This window comes from Cucurbita moschata, unplaced genomic scaffold (assembly GCF_002738365.1).
Source record: "Cucurbita moschata cultivar Rifu unplaced genomic scaffold, Cmos_1.0 Cmo_Scf00024, whole genome shotgun sequence".
NCBI lineage: Eukaryota > Viridiplantae > Streptophyta > Magnoliopsida > Cucurbitales > Cucurbitaceae > Cucurbita > Cucurbita moschata.
This window is the reverse complement of record NW_019268540.1, coordinates 771,862-781,603: the sequence shown is the minus strand read 5'-3', so window position 1 is coordinate 781,603 and position 9,742 is coordinate 771,862. Positions and strand designations below refer to the sequence as shown.

The following is a 9,742-nucleotide window of genomic DNA, read 5'->3' as shown; positions in this document are numbered from 1 at the left end:
AAAAAAAAAAAAAAAAAAAAAAAAAAAAAAAAAAAAAAAAAAAAAAACTTCACCTATTAATGATGGTAAGGATCACTTAAAAACTTAAACCCATTAAGAAGGCTACACAATACTGCACAAAAATGTAAAATGAGTGATCATTTAAGTCCATGTAATCAATTAAGATCCCCTACATATTCAAGGTGCAATTAACTAGAACATTAACCTTTCAATCATACTACCAGAATTTGTAATCGTATACTTCAACCAACTTTTCAGCATTTATGAAACAGTACACTAGCGGTATATTTGTAATCATATATTTCAACCAACTTTTCGGTATTTAGGGAAGTCGATCCAAGTTTTTTAAACTCACATTCTCTACCTTATATCCAAGGGGTTCAGTCATGACATCCAACTTTTTAAGTTTGGGTGATTAAGTAGATTATGAATCATAATCGAAAAAAATCTTTATTGACAGGGAACAAAGGAAACATATCATAATCCAAAATGCACCATCTTTATGATTAGCAAATAAGATCAACACATGCAAAAGGCCTAGACCCCAACTTCGGGCAGCTACATAGGACAATAAATATATCATCTCTACAGCAAAGTTAAGCAATTAGCCATGAATTACCTTTAATATCAGTGCTGCAATTTGCTGGAGTGCTATCTCCGCATCAGTAACCGTATTCTCTTTGTCCTTTGAACTTATAATGATAACACGTTCTTCGTACCGCTGAAACAACAGAGAACCCCAAATTTTCATCCATTCGACGACCATTTGGCATACAACACAACCAGCAAAAGAGTTAAGAGAAGAAAAAAAAAAACCACTAAAATTCAACATAGTGAAACACACATAAAGCTTGACTTCAACACTTCCCCGATAGCCGAACGAAGGAAAAAAAGCAACAAAAAACTACAAAATACAAAACGAAAACCCTAAACCGAAGCACTCAAAATCAAACACAAAACCATACCGCGACTGCATCCGCAATTTTGATTGTAGCTTTGGTCTCCTCACGAACCTTCTGAATTCGGCAACCGACTTTGCCAATAACCTTCCCGATCTGCTTCGAGGGCACAACGATTCTAAAAAGCACGTCATGGGCCTTCGCCTGTCTCTTGGGTGCCGACACATCTACGGCCTCCGAATAGGAGACGATCGGATCGTCCTCACGGCGGCGTTTGCCGGTGACGGCATGTCCGGACTTGGAAACCAACACGGTCCCGGGTAGAGGCAAGGGAGCCTTGGCCGGCATGGAAGGGTACACCGGGATATCACCTGACTGCATATTTGGCGGAGAAATCTTTCATGTGAGTGAGCTATGAATACATGAATTCAAAGAGAATAAATTTATGATCATTGATGATACCATAGAGAAGAAAATCAACACAGGGCGATGGATGACACACAGCTACACAAAGGGCTTAACTATTTGATTTTTTTTACTTCACAACTAAAATAAATTAAACAAATAACTATTTGCTATTAAAATTATTAGAAATAGTTAATATTTTTTTTAAAAGAATACCTTAAACTTTCAAATTTTTAAATAAATTTTTTTAAAAAAATTTAAAATAAAAATTATCAACGTTTCAAAAATACCAAGCAATTTTTTTAATATCAAAATTTTATTATTGAAATTAATTGACATAACTTCGTGTTAACCATAAATTTCTTTTTTTAAATTACGAATATTAATATTACTTTTGATAATTAATAATTATTTTTTAAACATGGTGCTAACCGTTAGTTCTATAACGTAAAGACCTTACAAGCAATTGTAGACATTAGAATTGCTAAAACATCTCGTGCGACCTTTACTAATAACCTCGTATTGACAAACATTTATTTTCAGTGAGACCTATGAAATACTAGATGACATCAATTCATTGAACACGAGTCTTGCATATCAAAGTTAACTAGAGGTATAACCGAAATTTTGTAAAATTAAAAGACCGAACAAATATAACCATTAAAATTTGAGGGCTAAATTGGTAATTTAAGAAAAAATGTTCATAATTAAAGGAAAATGTTATAATTGTATTCTCACCCACTTGAGAAATCAAAAATAAATTTGAGAAAAAAAGAAATTATTGAAGAAAAAAAATGATGAATGGGTAGGTATGAGTAAGCTATGAGTAATGAGTGGGTGGACTAAGCACTTGCCATTAGAAGATTGACACTAACGTTGTGGGTCTAATTACTCGAGTCCATATCTAGTTTCTTCCTCGATGTCGTGACCTAATATAAGCAACTAGGAAAAAACATGTTGGCCTCACAACACCAAAACGAGCACCATATGATGCTCTAGAGTAGCGATCCAATGTCGTGGGTCATGCACCTAGGCAGGTTTGGACACGAGGTGTCATGCTCAAGAACAAAGAGGTGAGAGGAGAGCCCAAAGCTAGCTATTTCTCCTCAAAATGCATTCAACTATCGTGACGCTTTAGAGAAGGTTTAGTTGAATTCTGACGTATAACCAGACTTCATCCATCATGCTACAACATTACTCTAGAAAAACACCCGACTCTCCCATCTGGGTTTTCAATCCGAGCTTCAAAATAGTCTTTAAACAAGTCTCAAACTCGATCATTTCGAGAATTACACTCCACAAAACCCAAAACCAAGCTTAACCCATTAAAATTTCCTCTCTTCAACTTCATTTTCTACTCTCATGGGCCATGTTTATGCCTTTACAACCTATCATCACTCATTAAACAACAAAAATAGATGAGGTGTTCTCCAAAATGAAGCCCATCTCTCTCTCTTTTGAGTATCTATGACCCATAGAAAAGGCCAAGGGGCTTCTAAAGGAGTTGAATGGTCATCATGCAAAAGCAAGAGAAGGTGACCAAACAATCAATGACTTCACCCAACCAATTATGAAGTCAAAAGTGAGAAACCCACCAAAAAAATTCCCCATGAAAAACACTCTTTTTAAAGCAAAGATCAATCCCACATCGGAAACCATCTCTTGAGCTTCTTTGTATAAGTTCATGGACGTCGCTCATCATTGGGTATAGGTAAGAATATGAATGAATAGCTCTTCTTCTTTGTTCTTCAACTCTACGATTTTGTTTTGTTGTTGGTGTGTTTGGATGCAGGGTTAGTGTAAGCCATGAATCAAAAGATAAACCCTAATCCAAGCTCAAGATCGTCGTCGTTATCGTCATCAAGGGAAGCTCCAAAAGAGCTACGGAGTTGCCCGAGATGCAAGTCAAACAACACCAAATTCTGTTACTACAACAACTATAGCCTCACGCAACCAAGATACTTTTGCAAGTCTTGTCGAAGGTATTGGACTGAAGGCGGGTCTCTCCGAAACGTGCCGGTGGGAGGAGGCTCGAGAAAGAGCCGAAAATCAGCAACAACAACAACAGTGTCTTGTTCTTCTTCCTCGTCTTCGTCCGACCATTTCAAAAACAACAACAACAACAACGCAAGATTACCAAATTACCCTTCATCTCAAGATCTCAACGTTGCTTTCCCTTGTGCCATGACTCATTTTGTTGAGGTCCCTAAAGTTGTTGAAAATATGAACAATGGTTATAGGGGTTTGAGTTCATTTATCCCAAATCTCATGCCAAATTCCAACAATATTGATGCTGATTTGGGGTATCATTCCTTGCCTATTGGTGAGTTCAAGCCAAGTTTGGGTATCAATTGTGTTGATGGGTTTGGAAATGGACCAAATTTGGTTGGTTTTCAACAACTTAACCAAAGTTCTTGTGGTGAACCCAATGAGTGTGATGATCATCAAAAGGAGAGGCAACAAGGCAACAATATTTCAAGTGGGTTTTGGAGTGGGATGCTTGGGGGTGGATCATTGTAACAAACTTCAACCCTTTTAAACCCTAGATTTCATGTACCCCTTAGTAGTATAGTGTTTGTACATATGAATCTCTCTCTTCTTCGGAGTATATTTCCGTAATTTTCTTAGATCCGACATCAGTTGGAGTGGGGAATGAAGCATTTCTTATAAGGGCGTGGAACCATCTCCCTAGTAGATGCGTTTTAAAATTGTGAGGCTGATGCCCGTACGTAATGGACTAACGCAGACCTACCGGTGAGTTTGGGTTGTTACAAATGGTATTTGAGTCCGGCACAGGGCAGTGCTCCAGCGAGAATGCTAGGCCCCAAGGAGGGTGGATTGTGAGATCTCACATCGGTTGGAGAGGAGAATGAAACATTCCTTATAAGGGTGTGTAAACCTCTCTCTGATAGACGCATTTTAAAACTGTGAGGCTGACGACGATACATAATGGGTCAAAGCGGACAATATATGTTGGTGGTGAGTTTGGGTTGTTGCCCTTTACAATACTCTATTGACATTTATAAAATGTATCTATTGGGTTATAAGTTCAATACATCGTTTAGCAAAAATACAGACATTTCTTGCTCATTATCAGACAGTCACTTATTCACAAATCTTGTGTAGGGTTAATAGTATTCATTTTCGATCTATTTAGCTCTATCTCGCTCTAGGGGTATTTTAGTAATAATGTCTATAGAGACTGAACAATCCTATTTGGTCAAATACCTAACAACATACTCCTCTATATATATATATAATTTCGCTTCTTCCATCAGCCAATTTCGAGACCATTCGAAGTGCTGTCAGCCCAGGATGCCTGGAGGCACACAACAATTGGTTTCCAACCGCGCAGGTTGTTGGCAGATAGGAAATGCCAAGATCCAAACTTAACGTTCCAAGGAGTCTCTATTCATCTTCGTTCAAGGCAAGACACATTTGGCCCCAATGTTATAACAGTGGCTCTAGCTAAGGCTGCCAAGTGGGCCCTCTTGGCCACCCGCAACCTTGGCTTTTTAGAGAATCCCGCCCCTGTGTCGTAGGACTTATAGCTCCGCAGTCCATCGAGTGGGTTTTTTATCCTTCCAGTTTCGAGTGTCTTCTAGCATAGATAATATATATATATATATACTTGTAAAAAGTAATCAATAAAAGGCTATGTGTCATCATAATTGATGATTGTGTCCACTTTTGTTACGCTTTATTCCATGCTTTTTTAGGGATTTTAGTTTGGGAATCCACTACCAAAAATACCCTTTTTATTTTTATTTTTTTTTAATTTCATTTTAAATTTAGTAGAGGCTATGGAGTTTTAAGTGATGTCATAAGCACTATGCCAAATTAGACCTACTTTCCATTTCATTTAAATTATTATATTTAAATAAAAATGTATAACTCGAACGATTGAATTAGGTTTAAAAAACGTCTCGACTCGAACAATTGGATTGAGCTGAAAAAACTCACCCGGCCCATGAAGCCTCTAACGAAACCCCATGGGCTTGCTAGTCCTTGGCCCAAAAGCCCACTAGGTCCATTTATGATCCTCAAGCCCACTCCACCCTATAAGGAAGGCTCTTGATATTTAGGTAATTAGTTATCGAAAAGTAGGTTTATCACGTGAATACGTTTCCTATTATAACCTTACGAGAAACTAAATCCCATTACGATCCAAACACTGTTATGCAATCTCGACTCACGTGCACCACGTGAATGGCTCAAAAGAAGACAATATCAACTATAGTAACCAAGACACTACCTTATTCTTAACCGATATACTTTTACCCGTTAATGATACAAGATACACTAGTTTGAAAACACATTTGGTACCTCTGAAACAACGTAAGATTCAATCTTCCCGACCCATCTCGAGAAAATGAAAAACACAGTGAAATCAACGAGATATATTTACAAGTTTGCTTCGGTTCTTCCACTGAAACCATTTGAAAATCGAGCTAAACGTCTTTCTTTAGCCTTTTGCCTCTCCATGATGGAACCACATGCTTCAAACCTTCACAAACACTTACCTATAACACCAAAAGCTATGATTAAAAGCAAACAAAACCCATTAAAGAGATCAAAGAAACAAAGAGTTACCCAAAAATGAGGCCTTATTTGAGTTCTTATAAGGCTTGAAAAGCTCCCATTTCTTCTAAGCCTTGAAGCTTCCACTTCCCATTCCAAGGAAGGAAACACTTCATCTCTTTTGCTTCTTCTCCATGAACCAAACCAACCTCTTCTCTTCATGAACAAAGAACTCATCTCATCAGACCCCATCATTCTAAAGGAAGAGCCCTCAGATCTTCCCACTTTCTCCATTAACAAAAGCCTTGGAGGTAGCTCTAGGCACGGAGACGTGACGGTGTCGGTGTCGGTGTTGGTGGTGGTAGCAACGTTACTAAACCTAGGCTTGCCAGGCTCTTCTTCCCACCGAAACGGGACCGAGACGGCGGCGTAGATTGGCGGAGTTAACGTCCCCGAGCGTTCGGGCGAGTCCATTGCTCGGTGTGGGATTGAAAAGAGAGGTAGCCTTGTAAGTGAAGAATTTGGCTTTGTTTCCTCTCCTTTACACTCCATAGCCTTGAGGAATTTCTTGGCTTTTTCAGTGGGAGGGTCAATGAAGAGCATCTCTAGGCTCATCCATCGCTATTATTATCATCATTATTGTACATATTACAGCTCCTCCAATTTGTCACATATTATACAAAACTTGTTACGTTTTTATCGTAACGTCAATTTTGTATTCAATACTTTTGAACTTTTATTGTAGGTCAAAATTTAATCTTTTTTTAGAAATTAAAATAAGACAGTAACGGATACGATTATTAATATATAATTTTTATGTTTAATACTAATAAATTATAATTTTTTATCATACGTAGAATATTAATTATGTTTTTCATTCAATTATTAACACTTATCACTGATCAACTTGAGGCAATGATCGGCCTAACACGACTAAAACTTAGCCAATGATGAACTTTTATCACGATTAAACACACGACGTTGAAATATAATGTAAAAATTTATGTTGGTTCGTAGGATGGTTTTCTTTCTTTGAAGTAAGAGATAAGTAACGTAATCATGTTATAGGAGAATATCGAAGCTAGCTATCAGGTGTTCGGGATTTCGAATCTTGGAAATATCTTGGATATGGGTGGTTACAGAGAGATTTAATGGGTATTCTTATAAAAGTAGATATATCTTATAAAAGGAGAAAAAAAAAACATCATGGGATGAGTTGCAAAAAAACTAATAACTAAAAAAAGGGAGTGAAATGACGTAAAAGGCAGCTGTTAAGTGGAGAAAATGATGAGTAATTATATGCAGTAGCTGGTGGAGTTGGTACCAATATTAGTCCAAAGATGGTAGGGTTAAATTGGGAATTGGAATGAGTAAAGTCAAAAAGGAGAGAAATTTGTTGACTTTTTTTTTTTTTTTAATTATTATTAACCCAAAGAAAAAAAAAAAAAAAAGCTTTCACTTATAACACTTTAAATTTGCAATCGAGATACATCGAGTTAGAAGATGACCGAATTATGTTAAAGGATAACCAAGTCCGAGGCACATATCCTCTGAGATAGATCAGAAAACTTAAACATCGACCCAAGTTTTTTTTTTTTTTTTGAATGTAAAGTTTGATATCATGTTTTACCCCACAAAAACACAAGAATTGTTCTATTAAATTATCATAAAGTTCCAAAAGAAATGGATAACAAATTATGCGATATGGACAAAGATTTGGATGAATATCTTCTCATATCTTCTTTTTTCTAATAAAAAGATGGGACAAGTCAACATATTTATGGCTCACAGCTTTTCTTTCATGAATTTTGGACATTTGTGCTTTTTTATTTCTTCTCTAAAGCAGATAAAATAAATATCTTATATTAATTGAATTATGCTATGATTTATACGTCACTTTTCTTCTAATCCAAATACAATTAGTCAAATAAATAATAATAATAATCCAGAACATTTTTCCTTTAATGAGCACTCCAAAGGCACATCAAAGGGATAAAAATAAGCACAATATCTAAAAATCGAAAAATAAAAAACTAAATAGTTATCAAATGGAACTTGAATCCAATTATCATTAAAGAAAAATGGTAAACCTGGTAACTTCAAGAAAGACCAACACAGCCATGAATTAGTCATCACTTTCGTGTATCGGTTCATAATCGTCTCATCATGAAGTCCTGTAACGGTATAAATATTTGGAGACAAATGGTAGGAAACCAATCAAAGGAGTTTGTAGGGCTCAATTTATGCAAGTTTTACTCAGGCTTCAAACTTAGAACTGAAATATCTTGAAAATCAGCCTTATGTATGGGCATAAAACAACAAGGTAATGTCTAAAAATGGCTACGCTATCAAACTTGATATCCGATTAGATTGTAGAGGGCTTATTTTACGGCAGAAGAGAAGGAAAATTGATTAAAAAAAAAATGATCCATTAAGAACAATCCTTCTTGTGTTGCTGAGATCGATCATCCCTATTTCTTTCCAGTCATACTTGCAACCACCTGCAAAGTCGACAATATATAAATTTACAATAAATGTTGAAGTAAATGAATAATTAGTAGCACCAATGTTGAGGCACTAAAAGGCAAAAAGAAATGAACTTCTTTTAGAAGGAAATTGTGTTGATCAAGGAATCTCACTTACCAAAAAGCTGAAAGTTATCCAACTACAAAAATATAAACTTGTTGCATGCAGACAATGTGAAGATTTTGAACTTACATCACTTAATACAGGCTGAGGAACTTGCTTAGATGCTTCAAAGGAATCCAGAATTGGCCTTACAACGGCTGGAAGGAAGAGACCTACAAGGGTTATAACATGTTAGAAACCAAAATGTCACATATGTTCCATATGGTACTAATCAAACCAAAAAGTAGATACATGATCCACGAGTAGTGACAAGCCAAATTCAGTATAAAAATTTAATGATGTTTAGCGCTTTGGGAGTGAAAATGCTAGATGAATCAGTAATATCTTTGAAAATAAATAGAATGGGATCCAGGAAGGTGAAAAGTCAGAAGAGATCTTGGAGTGGAAGAACGGATTAGGAGAGGAAGCTGGTGGTGAATTAAATGATATCAATGTAAATAGTGAAGTTTCCAGAGATAATTTTAAATGACAGGGATGGTGGTTTCTCCCTCCATATGTTAGGGTACCTGTAGGGAAATAGTGGAAATAAAATCAGGGATATTGACACTTAACAGTGGCATATTTGTAATTACTTAAGAAGTTGTCAGGGTTGATGGTAATGGGGAAGAGAGAGTAATCTCGAAAGGACCTTCGTAAGTTTTCTTTGATTCTGCAGCATTATCTTTAGTGTTATTTCTTGTCATTGGGGTTGCAAATTTGTTATCGTATTTCATTTCACCACTGGTCACTAGCGGCGATGGTGTACTTTGTGCAGGTAGTGGCTCCAAACTCTGATAGGTTGTTAGTCACAGAAGTGTTAGAGGAGCACAGTTCACTTTCCAAGGAGGCAGCATTGAAGATTGACGATCAGACCAAGAAGACTAATTTGGAGGATGCGGAGAGAGAATTGTTTGGAAGCTCGTATAGAGAGAGTCAAGGAGGAGTTAAAACGAGTCGATAAGGAATTACTACGGGTTGACCTAGAGGTCAAATAAGAACCAATGTAAATAGAAAAGTGGTAAGAAGGAATGAGTGCATGCTACAGTAGTTACCTACCTAGGACTTCATATCCTATAAATTTCCTTAACAACCATATGCAGTAGGCAGGCCTAAACACTTACCAATGTGTGTGTGTGTGTATTAGGAGGAAAGGAGTAGTTACAGGAAGTTAATGAGGGGGAGTTCTTGTGTTAGTCTGATAGATGAGTCGGGTACAAGAGTGAAGATTTGAGAGCTGAGATGGAAGATGAGGAGACGGTGTGTGTGTGTGGGGGGGGGGGGGGGGGGGG

The 9,742-nt window shown here is 36.8% G+C and overlaps 4 protein-coding genes and 1 long non-coding RNA gene across 8 annotated transcripts in view; 2 read left to right on the top strand and 3 right to left on the bottom strand.

The window, feature by feature from the left end:
• LOC111460958 (flowering locus K homology domain-like) overlaps positions 1 to 1,412 on the bottom strand; it is a 7,795-nt gene extending 6,383 nt beyond the window's left edge. The window contains exons 1-3 of one of the 2 annotated variants that reach the window (XM_023104345.1): positions 1,362 to 1,412; positions 966 to 1,274; positions 620 to 721 (exon numbers count right to left, since the gene is read on the bottom strand). In XM_023104345.1, coding sequence (XP_022960113.1) covers positions 620 to 721; positions 966 to 1,274; positions 1,362 to 1,364 — 414 coding nt within the window. In that variant the 5' untranslated portion in view covers positions 1,365 to 1,412. The other variant, XM_023104344.1, reaches the window with a different exon arrangement.
• Positions 1,413 to 2,841: 1,429 nt separating this feature from the next.
• On the top strand, positions 2,842 to 3,931 carry LOC111460991 (dof zinc finger protein DOF3.7-like). The gene is made up of 2 exons (XM_023104404.1): positions 2,842 to 3,015; positions 3,097 to 3,931. Exon 2 carries the CDS (start codon positions 3,111 to 3,113, stop codon positions 3,822 to 3,824), a length of 714 nt encoding a protein of 237 aa, XP_022960172.1. The 5' UTR covers positions 2,842 to 3,015; positions 3,097 to 3,110; the 3' UTR covers positions 3,825 to 3,931.
• A 1,603-nt stretch (positions 3,932 to 5,534) lies between these two features.
• Positions 5,535 to 6,426, bottom strand: LOC111460982 (uncharacterized protein At4g00950-like). 2 transcript variants are annotated; one of them, XM_023104388.1, is made up of 2 exons: positions 5,898 to 6,426; positions 5,535 to 5,842 (listed from the first exon to the last, which is right to left on the bottom strand). In XM_023104388.1, exons 1-2 carry the CDS (start codon positions 6,375 to 6,377, stop codon positions 5,828 to 5,830), a joined length of 495 nt encoding a protein of 164 aa, XP_022960156.1. In that variant the 5' UTR covers positions 6,378 to 6,426; the 3' UTR covers positions 5,535 to 5,827. The 2 variants fall into 2 exon arrangements, with proteins under 2 accessions (XP_022960156.1, XP_022960155.1); XM_023104387.1 differs by having other exon boundaries at positions 5,535 to 5,827; positions 5,898 to 6,419.
• A 1,516-nt stretch (positions 6,427 to 7,942) lies between these two features.
• The window catches only part of LOC111460833, a 4,389-nt gene continuing 2,589 nt past the window's right edge, over positions 7,943 to 9,742 (bottom strand). The window contains exons 2-4 of one of the 2 annotated variants that reach the window (XM_023104161.1): positions 8,544 to 8,626; positions 8,262 to 8,326; positions 7,943 to 8,228 (exon numbers count right to left, since the gene is read on the bottom strand). In XM_023104161.1, the coding sequence (XP_022959929.1) occupies positions 8,297 to 8,326; positions 8,544 to 8,626 (113 nt within the window). In that variant the 3' untranslated portion in view covers positions 7,943 to 8,228; positions 8,262 to 8,296. Of the gene's footprint in view, positions 8,327 to 8,543; positions 8,627 to 9,742 lie in introns of both variants that reach the window. The other variant, XM_023104160.1, reaches the window with a different exon arrangement.
• Positions 9,633 to 9,742, top strand: part of LOC111460836 — a 16,743-nt gene continuing 16,633 nt past the window's right edge. Inside the window, exon 1 of the long non-coding RNA XR_002713472.1 lies at positions 9,633 to 9,720. This is a non-coding gene — a long non-coding RNA (uncharacterized LOC111460836). The remainder of the gene's footprint in view (positions 9,721 to 9,742) is intronic.